The sequence below is a fragment of the Nannobrachium achirus genome, assembly GCF_963921795.1.
Source record: "Nannobrachium achirus genome assembly, chromosome: 10".
In the NCBI taxonomy this organism is placed as follows: domain Eukaryota; kingdom Metazoa; phylum Chordata; class Actinopteri; order Myctophiformes; family Myctophidae; genus Nannobrachium; species Nannobrachium achirus.
Genome location: NC_137819.1, coordinates 33,310,382 through 33,325,789, shown reverse-complemented (window position 1 = coordinate 33,325,789; position 15,408 = coordinate 33,310,382). Strand labels below are relative to the sequence as shown.

The following is a 15,408-nucleotide window of genomic DNA, read 5'->3' as shown; positions in this document are numbered from 1 at the left end:
CTCGAATGACTTTGTCTGAGCTATTGTGTTTCTGTTATGTTTCCAATGGGACTACAGTTCAGTGCAGCAGTGGCTACTTCCGATACTCGCTGTTCGGGAGCTGCCGTTCCAGACTCCATATAGCATTCGGAGATTGTGGAATAGTTGTCTGGCTACGCGAGTCTACCCCCCCAACCAAAACAAAAACGCATACAAATGTTGGCAGCATAAGTAAACGTAAGGCTGTGCTGTGACAAAATACAGCAAATGTTAAGCTTTTTCCTCCCACATGTATGTATTGCATAAGCAAATCTTGAAATAAAACAAGTATTTAGCTAATTTTACATGCTGACATGGTGCGTATATTACTCATCCCTATCACGTTCATCCAGGGGTCATCAATATGTCTGTACTACGGACAAAATGTGTCAGTGGCTGATTTTATATCTTATAATGTTCTTGTTTTTGATCATTAGATCCAATTACTGAATTCAAAGTCGACAGGTTTTCTTCAGAATATCTATGACATTGTGGCATTTTGGCATATTAGGAGTCCAACCAGTACTAGTACGCCCTTAACTCTGAGATTGTACAAATGGAACCAAATGGTTCTCAGAGTTACACACATGTTATGGTAATTCAGGGCTTGCTCTTCGATGTGTTTCTGGTATATATTATTGTCCACTCATTTAGTATGTCCGTGGCAAAAAAGACATTTCAACATAAATCTCCACCAAAAGCCAGCATGGTGATGAATGACCCTTGCTTAATCAGAGTCATCATCCCATAAAGCTTGTTTCTTTTGAAACATTCTCACAGTTCTGGCACTCCGTTTCTGACCTGTTCTGGCACTTAACTAAATCAGTACAAGACAGTCTTGCAGACATACTGTACAGGTTTGCTTGTCTTCAACTATAGTTCTTCATCAGTGCTTCATGTACCTCTGAAGCTGTTTCTGTTAATGTCTTCATTTAAGGCAAATACAAAGGTAAAGATTGCTGCCTGTACTTGTAGTGGCCTACTAAAGTGAGGTAGGGTAGCATTCTTGCTGATTCACAGAGATGTCCTGTCCAGTCACCTTCCCGCTCGTAGTAGATAAACCTTTGGAGAATATCTGACATCTCCAGGAAGTTTGCCCAGAGGACTGCAGTTGGTTGCCCATTGAATGATTCCTGAAAAGCAGCAGCTGATCTCCTATGACTGCCATCTCTGGAAGCCTCGTCATTTCTATCTTCTGCCAGTTATCTCTTTTTCAAACAGGACTTTGAGGGCATGTAAAGTTTGGTAGTATTATGTCTTTTCAACAAACATCTTCTTGACAGTTCCTTCTCGACAAAGACTTGCTGCAACAAGCAGATCATCTGCCCCTGCATCCCTGATAATCTTGCAAATAGCCTTCATGTTCAGTAGTTGTGAGCCTGGTGGAAGCCTCCCAGCAACAGGACTACATTGCCAAACTCATCTTGGTGCTGTCTGATCTCCAGTTATAATGGTGTACTTATGAAGTGAAGAGTTGTTTCATCTCTTTTCTGAGGAAAGAAGGATCAGTTGGCGATGCTGGGATGAGTGGAAGGTAGCCAATAATGCTAGCCTGTGGGTGAAAGTTTACACAGAATGCTGAAAAGCCAGGTAAACCAGCTTCGGCATCTGGAGGAGCATTCAGCAACTGTGATGTTGGAAGCTATTCTACCTACAGTAGGTGCCACACAAGTAAAAGGTCTTCAGCCAAGCCATCTGATGAAGTCTCTAGAATCTCCAACTTCCCAGTGCTCAGGAGACCTGGACTTCTGTCTGTCTGTGCTTGCTGACAAGAAACACTTGGGAGTAGGTGGTTCAGCAATGTGATGAATTAAAAATGTCATCTTTAAGATACATTTAGCTGTATGTATGTTTTCTCCATCATCATCCCCACAACTCTTGATAGAGGTAAAACTGACCAAATGTGTTCATATTGCTTTTGTCATAACAGCCAGCTGTCACTGTAAAAGTCATAGTAAAGCTCTCGGGTGGCGGGTGGCGTCCATCTTGGAAATATGTAAATTAAGATCCAGACACACCCAATCATGAAGATAAGTATTCTATTGAGTTTCTCTTGCTGTGAAATCCAAATAGACACCAAGTTTACTTGTCATTATAACAAAATTACAGTCACTGACAATCACTTACATTGAAGCGTTTCCTTTAACAAATTTGCTACATTACATGATCTAAATTTGCATATGAGTATACTAAGGCTCCAATACTTGTTTCAGATGTTAGGTAGATGTATTAATGACATTTGAGAAAGATTTTGTGTTGCCAAAATCAATATATCAAATTTTACAAGCAAAAACAGAAGCACAAGATTTTCGTTTTTTTGTTATTCCCATTAAATACATTTCTGGCTGGTGACAAAGATTGTGCAAGTGACACGCGGAGAACTTTTTGTTTCTTACTTACTATCAATAGATCTTTCTAATGAAGCAAAGTTTATGTAGTGCCCATGGGGCGGGAACGAAACTGAACGATACCAGCCACGCAATACAGCCTATTTAGGGTACTGTGTAGCCCAATCGCTTCAATTCTAGAGCAGGGGTCTTCAACGTTTTCAGGCCAAGGACCTCTCAACTGAGAGAGAGATGAAGCAGGGACCCCCTCTACATATTGTATAAATGCGTTTTGCAGATTGTCTTCGACTCGTTTGACAGCACTGTCATCAGTCCATGTTGGATTCATGTTAATGTGTATTTTCAGGCATTTACCCACTTAAATCGTAGATGTTTTGTAAACTTGACCTTTCACTCTGTACTTGGTCTGCTCTTTTTTACCTCTACAACAAACCTATTTGCCAAAAATAGCCGATCTGCTATTTTTGTCTAAAGTTCTCCTCGGAATAGGGATGAGAGGGTTCAAGTTGTTAATTTTAAAGAATGATCCTATCACACAAGGATTTTTGGCGGCCACCCCTGTAGTAACTCTAAGGACCCCCTAGGGATCCCGGACCCCCTTTTGAGGACCCCTGTTCTAGAGTAAGTGGTTGGAGCTTCCAGTTCCAGTGAAACAATGCTTTCAACGCGTCTGACGTTCAACGATGGTGACAACAACCAATAGGAACGAAGTGCCGTGCTACTTGGCAGGCCTTGTACTTATCACGTAGAAAATAGCAGAATCTACACGCTCACAATGTGACGCTAAAAGTTATGGAAGAGTAATAGGGAGATGACCTCCCAACAACACTGCACATGTACACGTTATATATCTATACTATAATTTTGCGAATGTCTGTCTGAGTGAGTGAGTGAGTGAGTGAGTGTCTGTCTGTCTGAAACAGCGTTTCTCCTCAGTGGCTGGAGCAATTGATCTGAAATCGCATCACAATTAGCATATGAACACACCTGACATAACTGTGAAGCCCGTTTGTCACTTTCACAAATCCTATGCTGTATATTAGCATTTTTATGGTGTATCTACTATCTATTCTGCATCTAGCTTGAGGCTAATCTATTCTGCATCTAGCATGAGGCAACATGTTTAACCAGCTGTGTGTGTCTGTGTGTGTGTGTGTGTGTGTGTGTGTGTGTGTGTGCAGGCAGGCGGGTGTGTGTGCAGGCGGGTGGGCGGGCGGGCTGGGGGGGGGGGGGGGGACAGTATCTCTGTAGCCATTAAACGAAACGGGTTTCTTACATTGATGCTCCTACATATTATCATGCAAGCACCAGTTAAAGTTACTTTCCATCCCTCATATACTGTGTGCACCCCATAACCCACACACTGCACATCATTTTGGAGCTCATATCTTTGAACGGGTAAGGGCTAGTTGTATTAACATACCGTACAGATTGGTTAATACGGTTTATTCATTAAACATTTGAATGCTGGGGGGGCTCTAATGCACAGTAACAGCGAGTCACTCCCCGTCCCCCTCTCCCAGTGTCCTGTCCATCTCTACTGTGTACTGTCTGGTATCAATAAATGCAAAAGAGCCCCCCCCCCTCCCTCTTGTAGACAGATGAAGAGATTTGGTGTAGAGTCAGACAAATGGGAATAAAGAAGATAGCCACGTATAGACCCCTGTGGGACACCGATCACCGAAGTATACAGGGTTCAAAGTCAAGTAGTTAAAAATAAGTTCTGGATTGCCGCTTTAAGATTTGTTTTTGTCATATGTATTTTAATTGTGATAGTGAGACTGTAAAGGCAGGAGAGAGAGAGAGAGAGCGCATGACAGATCTTGACACAGTTAGGGTCGTTTCATACCGTTATAAGGAGCCTAACTAATTTCGGTTCGGGAGTGCTCCCCGACCCGAAATTATTTAGGTTCGGGGGGAGTTCATCCATACTTTCTTAACGGCTAGTGCCTAGTCGCTTGTAAATATTGGAGGTCCATGGCATGACGACGTTTGTGGCCGATACATGAGAGTTGCAGGGCGGATATATATCTGACTGACCTCGCGCTGCAAGCTGAATGACTGGAAGTCCATTAAGTAGCAGGCAGCTCCAGCAGGCAGCAGCACCAGTGACGGGGACACGGGGTCTCTTCTCTCTCTCTCACTCACTCTCACAAACGCTCAACATTTAATCTACAAGCTCACATTATAGACGTGCCGCGGCCGCCTCATTTGCTGCATGCATATCATCACGCAGTCACAACTCGTCGTGGAAAACCTATCAACACGGAACATTAGCAGAGTTGTGTCTATGCTTTTCTTTTCTCTTTAAAACGGTCGGCGAGAAGCGACCAAAGCTCTCTCTCTGTGTGTGTGTGTGTGTGTGTGTGTGTGTGTGTGTGTGTGTGTGTGTGTGTGTGTCACGCGCGCGCCTGCCTGCCATCACTCAGACCCAGCTGCTGTCTGTATTCGCTATGAAACACTCAATACACGGCGTCCACAATCATTTGGAAGTCGGCGTGTCTCCCTCCCAGAAACGAACGCTGTTTCCTTGGATTCACAGCCGAGAATATGCACTTGAAGCCGGGCTGAATGAATGAGAAGACACCGCTAAGTACCGAAATTAAGTCGGGAGGTCACAACATTTAGGCAGCACCGTAGAGCCGACTAAAGTCTGTTGACGCCCCCCCGAACCGGGAATGGAAACCCATATTTGGGTCTGGACACTAACAATTAGTTAGGCTCCTTATAACGGTATGGATCGACCCTTAAGAGCATGGGGTCCGATTCAAACCCAAGCCAGCTACAGGAAGACTATAGCCTTTTATGTGGTATAGCCTTACCAGGTGAGCCCCCTGGGTGCCTCCACCAGACCACCACCTGCTTCTTTAACATGCTATCAGTTACTAACCAGGTCAAACAACACTGCTGCCAGGATAATTGGTCTCCCAACACCCAACCTCACAGAACTAAACAACAGGGTCATCATCACTGCCTCGACACCCACTCAATCCCCTTACCCTACGGCCCTAGGGAACACGCATCCACTTGAGCACCTCCTTAATGCCCTCCAGGCACAGGTACAAAACAGTGCAGAAGGTCTCACACTCTCACTTTGGGAAAAGTCTGATAAACGCTTTGGAAAAAGGCTGACAGCAGCAGCCATAGCAGGGTTTCCGCTAGGCATTTTTGGGGCCGGCCACCTTGGCCGGCAGGATTATATTTTACCGGCCAATCAATTAATTTATCGGCCATATTATAATGAACGTCACATACGTGTTTGCAGCTGAGATACTGTATGTGCAATTAGCTCTGGTCTATAGCAGTTAGTGGAGGAGAACTCCACTAACGCTATGGACCAGAGCTAATGTGCAATGTGCATGGTGACCCAACTAATAATTACACCATTTTATGTTAGCTTTCCTCTTTATCACAGATGCAATTGCAATCTGTTCCCGAGTTAAAATAATAGCCTAACTATCTACTTATGTAGAGGTATCGCTTGCCAAAAAAAAAAAAAGTTAATCGGCTAAAGTGGGCGCAACTCAAGCGAACCTTTTGCGCGCCCTGCCACACAGTGCCCTACAAATTAATAAGTTAATAATAGTGAATGATTTTGGCATCACGTCTCCTTAAACCTATTATGCAAACATACAACCTTTGTTTTGTTTTGTTAATGTTATGTTATAATGACGCAAGGAATAATAATAATAATAATAAAGCTTTATTTGTATAGCACCTTTCATGACATGAAATGCAGCTCAAAGTGCTTTACAGAGCAGAAAATGAAGCACAGTTACTTAACAGAAAAAATAAAATACACATGAATACAATAAAGCAGAACAATAAAAACATAAAACATTGAAGAACAATTTCAGAACAGTGTGGACGTCAATAGCATCAAAGAGATAAAAAATAATTCAGCTAAAAGCAAGAGTAAAGAAATAGGTCTTGAGCTGTGCTTTAAAGCTATCCACAGAGGCAGCTATCCACAGAGGCTGCCTGTCTTAGGTGTAGTGGGAGTTTATTCCAAACTGTCGGTCCGTAGACCGGAAGGTTGACTTGCCTCTGTTGCTTTGACCACCACAATGGCATCACATCCATGCGATCAGAAAGTCATGTGCGTGCTTGTATAATCCATGTGATTCCACAGAGTTCGGGTCCCTTTTTTATTGTCGTCTACTGGGTCCAGCTTGGTCTAGATTACCTCGGAAGAACCCCAGTTATGTTCTGATCATAACACTAAACCCACGCTGTATAGCGCTGATTGTTTTACAAGCTGCCTGAACTGTCAGCTGTGATGTGTGCTTCTCCATATGGCCGTCGTGTGCGTATCTAAAATAGCAGACGTACAAGCCCACAGCGCCGCGCGTTACGACGGGGTGTGAGCTTGAAGCTCTGATATTTTCAATGCACGTAACCATCGTACGACGAATATAGACTGATCTAATGCGCACAGCGCAGCATGAAGCAGCAGCAGCGGCGAGCTCCGCTGTCATGTCACAGAACATGATACACTTTTAAAATTATGATAGGTTTTAATGGTTGTAGCTTTACTTTAGCCAAATTATTATGTGAATAATAAGATTAAATGATAAAATAGCCTATAGAGTGGCCGGTGGACTTTTTAATTACCGGCCAATTAAACATTTAACCGGCCAATGGCCGGTAAATACCGGCTAACGTAATCTCTGAGCCATAGCTGAAATAGGCCTTTCTGTCTGAACAGGCCTGAATAATATGTATAATTGTCACTGTATATCATTATTAGTAATGTTGTATTTATTGTTGTCTGATATACAGTGCTGTGGAAAGTAATTTCTCCTTGGGTAAAAAAAAGTCTACTTGCTACTTATGGCAAAGTGTGAAATCAGGACTATTGCAGCAGCAGTTACTATTACCTGGCTGTGACTCAGTCACACTGACCGCATCAGCAGTAGGGTTGGGATCCTTTTAGATTTTAACAATTCCGGTTACTTAACGATTACTTCTTATAAGTTCTTAACGGTCTGATTCTTTAACGATTCCTATAGAGCATCGCAGCGGAAGTGGTTTACTGGTCCCACAAAAAAATCTCCCATTCATTTTCCCCATATACTTTTACAAAAATATTTATAACAATTATGCTAAGCCTAGAACCAAGCCATCCAGGATGGCAGTGAATCATGACCATAAAACCTTTGATCCTATACGAAAACATATTTTAATATTTAATTATTTGATATACTACATTTAATAAATACCCTTTGTTTAGCGATTTTCAAAATGTTCTTTTCATTAAAACAAAGGTTTCATGGTCATGATTCACTGCCATCCTGGATGGCTTGGTTCTAGGCTTAACATAATCGTTATAAATACTTTCATGAAAGTCTATGAGGAAATGAACGGGAGATTCTTTAATGGGACCAGTAAACCACACCCACTGCGATGCTCTATATGGGGTTCTAAATGGACCCTTACAGGACTGCAACTCTGAGAGTGTACAAACGGAACAGATCCATTTGGAGAGTTATGGTGTTCCTTTTTTTAGGTTTGAGAACCACCGGTATTGTGATTATATACTATAGCAGACGTGAAGTCCACATAACCAACCAGACAGTGTGAACCGGTTCTGGAAACCGGTTCCAAATGTGAAGGAACCGATTCCTCAATGTTGGATCCAGTTCCTCCGGTCCCGAATCCCAACCATAATCAGCAGTTACTATTACTAGGTACGTAGTGACTACAATAACTGTTACTCAGTCACAGTGCAGCTGCATCAAGCGCACAATCAAGCCAGAGCAAAACTCAAGACGAGGGAGACAACAGACAGAGTGCAGAGCCTGCAGGGGAAAGAGACGCCCAGCCTGCTACACACACCCACACCCACACACACACCCACACACACGGGAGCCTCACATGCAGACACATGCAGCCTCTGTTCAGCCAGCTGCTAACTACTGTACACAGGCTGAACACACACTGCACCATGTGAGCAGCCTGTTGGGAAAACAAGATGCAGAGTGTGGAACACGCATTTCATGTTTTCTTTTTTTGTTTTGTTTTTCATGATTTTTAAGGGGCTGATCTAAGTCAAAGAATGGTGTTCATATAATATATATAGTGATATTGAGATTGTGGAATGAGACAAGTTATTGTACTAGTGTGATATGAATGTGTCGTCTTTTCCTAGTTTGTCATTTAAGCCTTATTCTACAAGATTATAAATATATACATTTTCTGATCTACAGACTACAACGTCTCACATTGTGAGCTTAGATATTAACGCCACAATATCGATTGAGGCATTTGGTCAAGCTCAAAATGGGACACACTGTGAACTTGTAAATCAGCCATTTCTGCTGAATTCTCGTTATGTACTCCTATTATGTCGTGATGCCCAGAACAGGAACGCCAGAGTTAAAGTAGTTGAGTAACTCTTGTGCGTAATCTCATTGCTTAAGCAGAAGAAAGTTGATATAACAGGGGATGTGACAGTTTGTTCATGGCTGACAAACTGAGAAACATCTAATAGGATGCTCCAATTAAGCTTACCGTAATCCTCAACTGGAGACCAACTAGGCTAAACCCATCTGTTCACTGCCTACAGTGGGAGAGGCACGTCTCCATGGTGACAGACAAACAACGAAGAGGTAACTGGAGTCATGACTGATCCAATCAAATATATAGGTCACTGACCACTTTGCAAGCACCGATATTATTATTGCCGTTGCTAATCAATGCCAGTGTCATGATGCTGTGACAGAAAGCTGGCAGACAAGACACTCAAAAGAAAAGAAAGGCTGGTCAACTCTTCTTGGTCCAATCATTAAGCATGAAATCAAAGAGCCTACGAGAGAAACTGTCTGGCTGGCGATTCGGACAGATCTGACTGTATATAAGGCTGCAAAGTTAATAAAGAAAATATATATGTGAAAGCGTGATTTTATGTCTCAGTTTTGTAATAGTGAAACACAGTAATAATTCAACTATGACTATCACACAAATTGGAGGTGCACCGGGCATGCAAGGATGGAAATCTTGACAATCAATTATAATTGATCATCAACTAATTTTATACAACATAATTAAGGGAATAATTCAAAGCACTCCAACTCATTCATTAGATCTATTGGGAAATAATTGAAAGCACTCCAACACATTAATGAGATCTATTAAATGATATACTGGACATTCCAAAAACAAAACAAAGCTGATGATGAATGAAATGTAAATTAATATTAATGTTAAACAAGTATGGATCTATACATCCATAATTAAAATAAGACAAAGAGACCAAAGGACTGAATCTTAGATTGCTGTATTTTAAGAGAGCAGACAAGGAAGACAGACAGTGAGCTACCATAGGGGCAGCTTTCTAAATCTCTCTCCCCCCACCATAGCGGCAGGTTGAGAATTCTCTCTCTCCTCCAAGATGGAGGAGAACATGTATATAAAGACATACAGTTTATGACATATAAGATCGTGGGATTCATTGATTCGTTCCCATATCATAACAAGGAAGTTAAGACAGTGAGTGGTAATTTTCCACTAGTGACATACTGTAAACCAAAACATGATTACAGTCAGGACAATCAAAGTTACTATGACCTGTAATCTTTAGCCTGAACCTACAGTATGCGACCAAAATGTGGTCTCCTACATACTGTAAGTTCAGTTCATAATATATAACCTTATATGGTCATATGACCTCATACACCATAATTATGTATCATAATTCTACCTTATCAATGAATATAGCTTTTTTCCCCTTTTGGTCAAATAAGACTATTGACAAATCCTACAAAACCAGAGTTAAACTAGCAGACGATTGTACTGTTCACAAAAAAACAGGCGCCACTAGTGATGGAATGTGTCAACACATAGCCTGCCATTCATGTCAGTCAGTGAGTGTGTTAAATGTCAATTCACCTCATACATCACTGCATACTTTCAAAGAGATCAGAATCAGTGACCACGGGATGAGTCTACCATAAGATGGGGGTGGAGACGGGGCTGTGTGTTCATTGAAGGGGGCTGGGAGAGGGAGGGGTGTTTGTGTGCTGGTGTCATGCTGACCAGCCTCGGCCTGGTCATGGGACAGTGTGGGATAGTCTCTGCCTGGTCTCGGATGTGTTGGCTGTGATGTGTGATCGCATTCGCATGTCAGCTGAGCTGGGGAGGAATTCCGAACCAATTCAGTCACACACACAATCTTTGATGCCGACAGAGGGTGGGGGTATGAACGGATGTAAACGCGGCCAATGTTGAGAGAGTGGATGGGGAATTTTCTATGAGATTACACTTAGGATTTTACTATGTAGCGTATGTGCATGATTCATGACAATGACCCAACTCACAGGTACTAAGCCAGATTCGACATTGTGGAGGTCAGAGCATCATTCGTGGCAGATCAGTCGATTATGACAATCAATCCATGATGTAGAGTACGACTCCAAATTTGGGCTAAATGTACTGTATAAGCCATATGAAAACAGTTACTTCTGTGGCCTATTGGCAGTGTAGAGTAGACATTGGGCGCTGATCAGTCCAGCATTTGGCCGGACTAGGTACGAAAAAACGGATCAACCTCCTATAGTATAGACAGCTAGACTCCTTCAGAGCCATGGCTTAAAAAGGCTGTATCCGACTGCGTTCATCACGCACGCATGCCATGTACACATGCAAAATACGGTAAGGTCCCCTGCCTCGATCCCATCTGTGCCATCTCATTTGAAACTCTGAAGTCATGTGGTGTTGCCACTAATGCAGTATTGTGTATATTTCTGGCACACAGACACTAGGTTGAAAACATTAAGCATTTCATAATGACACCTGATACCTGAAGCAGTCATTAGGTTCAGGGAGAGGCAGAGGCATTTATTGGAAAACAACCAAGGCCTTTATGACATTGTGCACTAATGTCTGTTATTACTAGACATAGACACACAGACACACACCCCCTAGATTTGCACTCAAATACAATTATTTGTATTTAGCCTTGACGTCGTGCATTTCATGTGTTCCACCCTTCAGGATTAACCACTTTCAACCTGCTGTTTCTATTGGCCATATAATTATAGATTAAAGAAAGGAAAAATCATAAATAGCAGAGCAACAAGCCAAGAACACAACACGTTGTGAGCTTATAGCAATTTTTTTAATTCACTATTCATCATACAACTGCATAGATATGCCGGGTTTAAGCAGTGTTGTAAAGTAACCAAGTAAATTGACTTAATACTTTACTACTGTACTTAAATGACATTGAGGTATTTGTACTTTACTTCTACTCCACTACATCTCAGAGGCAAATATTGTACTTTTACTCCACTACATATTTATTTGAAAACTTTAGTTACTTTGTAGATTTTGATTGCTATTTTCAAAAGATTTTTATACATTTGAAAACTCGAAAGGGACATTTTACATAACATAAGTACTTTTACTTTTGATAATTTAAGTACATTTGTATACCAATACTTTCGTTCACTGTTGAATCACTATTGCAGGGCACATGGGTATGCCCACCTCTTTGTGCTATGAACACTTCTGGTTCAGACTAATGGTTTAAGAACGTGGGCCTAGCGCTAGAAATAGAATGTGAAATGGGCTTTTCAGGATTGAACAACCCACAGCACATAATTGCAGGCTTTTAGACAAAGTAAACATCAACACCGGCATCAGAGAGGGTGGAAAAAAAGCTCAGAACGCATTACATTGTCCGTGTCAATCAAGTATATTTTCCCCTTCACAAGGGGAACCAAAATCCTTAATAGCTGGTTATAGTTGCACACAAAATCCTAAATGAGTGTATGAAGCTTAGTGGCAAGCATAGGAAAAACATCAGCCAATATCAGCCAACTTGCTACTGATGCTAAAACATACTAAAATAAGTAAAGAGCACCACTTAAAAAACAGATCTTCAAAGCAGACAAATCCAAGCCAATGAAAAGGTTATTTACTACAACATTCCAAACGAAATGCCTGACTTTTTGCCGGTTTGAAATCTGTACACAACCACAATTGAGAATTAATTACAATATAATTGGCTAGTACCACACCAGAAATCATAATTAAAATAAATAATAAATGCTTTTCATTTCTTGAATATTTTCACTAATTTACTGAAATTGTGAATGTGGAGACACTTTTAGGATGTAGAACTCACCTGTAATGACGTGTGGGCTGCTCTGTATTTATCTGCAATGACAAGACAGATAAAAACACCATCAGTGCATTGTATGTTTAAATGGATATTCATTATTCAAGAAAATGTGTTAACATGCATACACGCAATAAATCAAATCATAAAGCAAACAGACTGTGAATCATTTGTAGACATGTACAGCATGAATACATTCATGAACAGAAGTGATTGTGTGGAAACTGTGTACATGCCCCCCATACACATACACAGCCTCAGGGCTAACCTCACACAGTGTTGACAAGTATGAAATATTAAACACCAGATTTGAAGGGCTAGCCAGGAATGGAGGTGGCCAAACAGCAGGTGACAACAAAGTTGATTGCGACCATAGGTCGCATTTACTACCAAAACCTCCACAGGCTGTCTGTCTGTGAGTGAGTCCGTCACACGTCACACTTTTTCCCTGCTTATATCTCCGCACCCGTTGACCCGATCCATGCCAGATTTTACACACACACTCCTTGCCTGCCAAACTACAACCTCCAAGGACCCCCGGAGCCCCAGGGACCCCCAGGTCCCTGGGGGACCCCCAGATGTAAAAAATGACCAAATGTGCAAAAATGACCAAATGACCACCCCAACGGGGCTGCTCACGGGGAATTCCCGGGGACCACCGACTCCTGGTGCTCCAGAACGGATGCAAAAGTGGTGGCGCCCCCAGTGGAGGACCCCGCCACTGCAGTGCACATAAAATGCCGTAACTCGGGCTAGGAGCGTCCGGGAGAGCCGGGGCCGGTACCTATTCGTCCGCCAAGGCAACGCGGAGACCCCACCCCTCATTTCTCACATGGCCCTATTCTAGCGCCACCTTCAGGCCGATTTTTAAAACACATTTTTGGACACTGCTCCTACAGTTTTTGCCCTAAAATCACGAATATCACTACACAGCATGTCTACACTCATGTCATCAACATGGATCAGGAAGATTTTGGAAAAACAAATTTTTGCCCTATTTGTGGAGATAAGCCACCTACGGTCGCTTATCTCCCGATTAGGGAGTCTTACTGGTATAATTCTATAGCCATTAGATGACTAAAAACATTGTCAAATTGGGTTTTTAATTCAATAAAGTACAGTGTGCGAGTATTGACTGATCAATTCGAAATACACATTACTACATTTGAGTTCCTACCTCGGAAGACAATGCATTGTTCTGTGAACAAAGCCTTTAGCATAAATTGAGTGTAGGGCCCCTGGGGCAAAGTGAGAGCTGAGGTGTCACATTTTGGTGCTGGGGGAGGCTAGGAACCAATCAGATCTCCATCAAGCCATCTCCGCTTTCAGTTTCCATGGTAACGCCTCATTAAATGCGAAGGTCAAATCAGAGGAGCCTACCTGAACCTTGAATCATGCAGTAAATCAATGTAAACAACATTGAATGTCCCGCATCGATTTTTGTGGTGACTACTACAACAGTGCCAACATTCAGGATTTTACTCGAGTCCTATAATATTGGGTCATACAAGAGCAGATATACAAGCTCAAAATGCGCATTATTATGAGCTTCTTCTAGATCTGCTATTCTTGCAGTTTGAGACATTTCTAAACTTTTGAAAAGGTGCCCAACAGGAATGTCAGACCCATTGATTAGAAAAGAAGAAAATGGTCCAAAATGGAATGGAGTGAGGTTAGTACACACACTGAGCTTGTGATCTGCTGTGCCAGTGGTAAATGTGGTTAAAATTCTCCTCTACTCACAATATTCAGAAACATATTTAGAAATTGCATATTGCGCGTTCAACAAAACGGAAGCACAATTCTATGATATAAGATGTAACAAAAGTCGTGACTCATCATGACATCTTTACATTTTCTGCAGAACAGACACGTCAGAGGTGAAGGTACAGACACAGCAATATAGACCAGAGGACTTTGGCCACATGTGCTGTTCTCTGAATAGGGATAATTTCACGACGAGGACATTCTCACAATCAATAAATCGATTAACTTTAGTCAAACTCATTAAATCAAATGGATCCTTATGGTCCATGAGGTGATGTGGTTCTAATTGTATAGTCCGTCTCTGAAATCTGAATGAAATGAACGCTGAGGATTTTACTGTGTAGAGCAAGGGTCTTCAACATGGTGTCCGGGACCTCTAGGGGGTCCTCAGAGTTACTATAGGGGGTCCTCCAAATCTTTTTTATAATAACCACTTGAACCCTGGTGTCCTTATTCTGAGAACTTTAGCCAAAAATAGCTGATCTACAAGCTCACAACGCCTTGCACTGCGAGGCATTGTGAGCTTGTAGATCGGCTATTTTTGGCAAAGAGCTTTGGTGTAGAGGGGAAAAAGAGTAGACTAATTACAGAGTGAAAGGTCAAGTTTATTAAGTATTGACAGTTCAAGTGGTTAAATATATGAAAACACAAATGGTCATGAATCCGAAATACACTGATGATTGTGCAGTCAAACAATGAAACTATGGAATCTATGAAAATGTTGTGGGGGTCCCTGCTTCATCTCTCTCTCAACTAAGGGGTCCTTGGCCTGAAAACATTGAAGACCCCTGGTGTAGAGGTAATGTTGAAATGGGGAAAAGGTTAGGTACTCTTTCCCCAAGTGTAGCTCAGCTCTGTATCTCGGCTGTCTTGAATGACTTGCTGAAAGGGGGGAAAGAAAAACACAAACAGCAACACACCACTGCTCATCTTGGAAACACTATGTCTACTGTTAGTCCCAGAGGGGAAATCACAGAATGTTTTAGTGCACAGCATTAACTCTGAATAGCTTATGCAAGGTCTTTCAATTAGCTAAATATGCATAATGTTTTTTATTTCAAACAAAGTCACTTTTTTTGTGTGTGGGGGGAGGGGGGCTACATTTTAAGATCATCATGTGCACGGTGTTATTTCAGTTTAAATGTACTACAT

General features: G+C 41.8%; 1 protein-coding gene across 1 annotated transcript in view; it reads right to left on the bottom strand.

The window, feature by feature from the left end:
• The window catches only part of LOC308292972 (protein spire homolog 1-like), a gene marked incomplete at both ends in the record, with an annotated part of 64,610 nt that overhangs the window by 45,593 nt on the left and 3,609 nt on the right, over positions 1 to 15,408 (bottom strand). Inside the window, one exon of the mRNA XM_080735398.1 lies at positions 8,244 to 8,324. Coding sequence (XP_080591524.1) covers positions 8,244 to 8,324 — 81 coding nt within the window. The remainder of the gene's footprint in view (positions 1 to 8,243; positions 8,325 to 15,408) is intronic.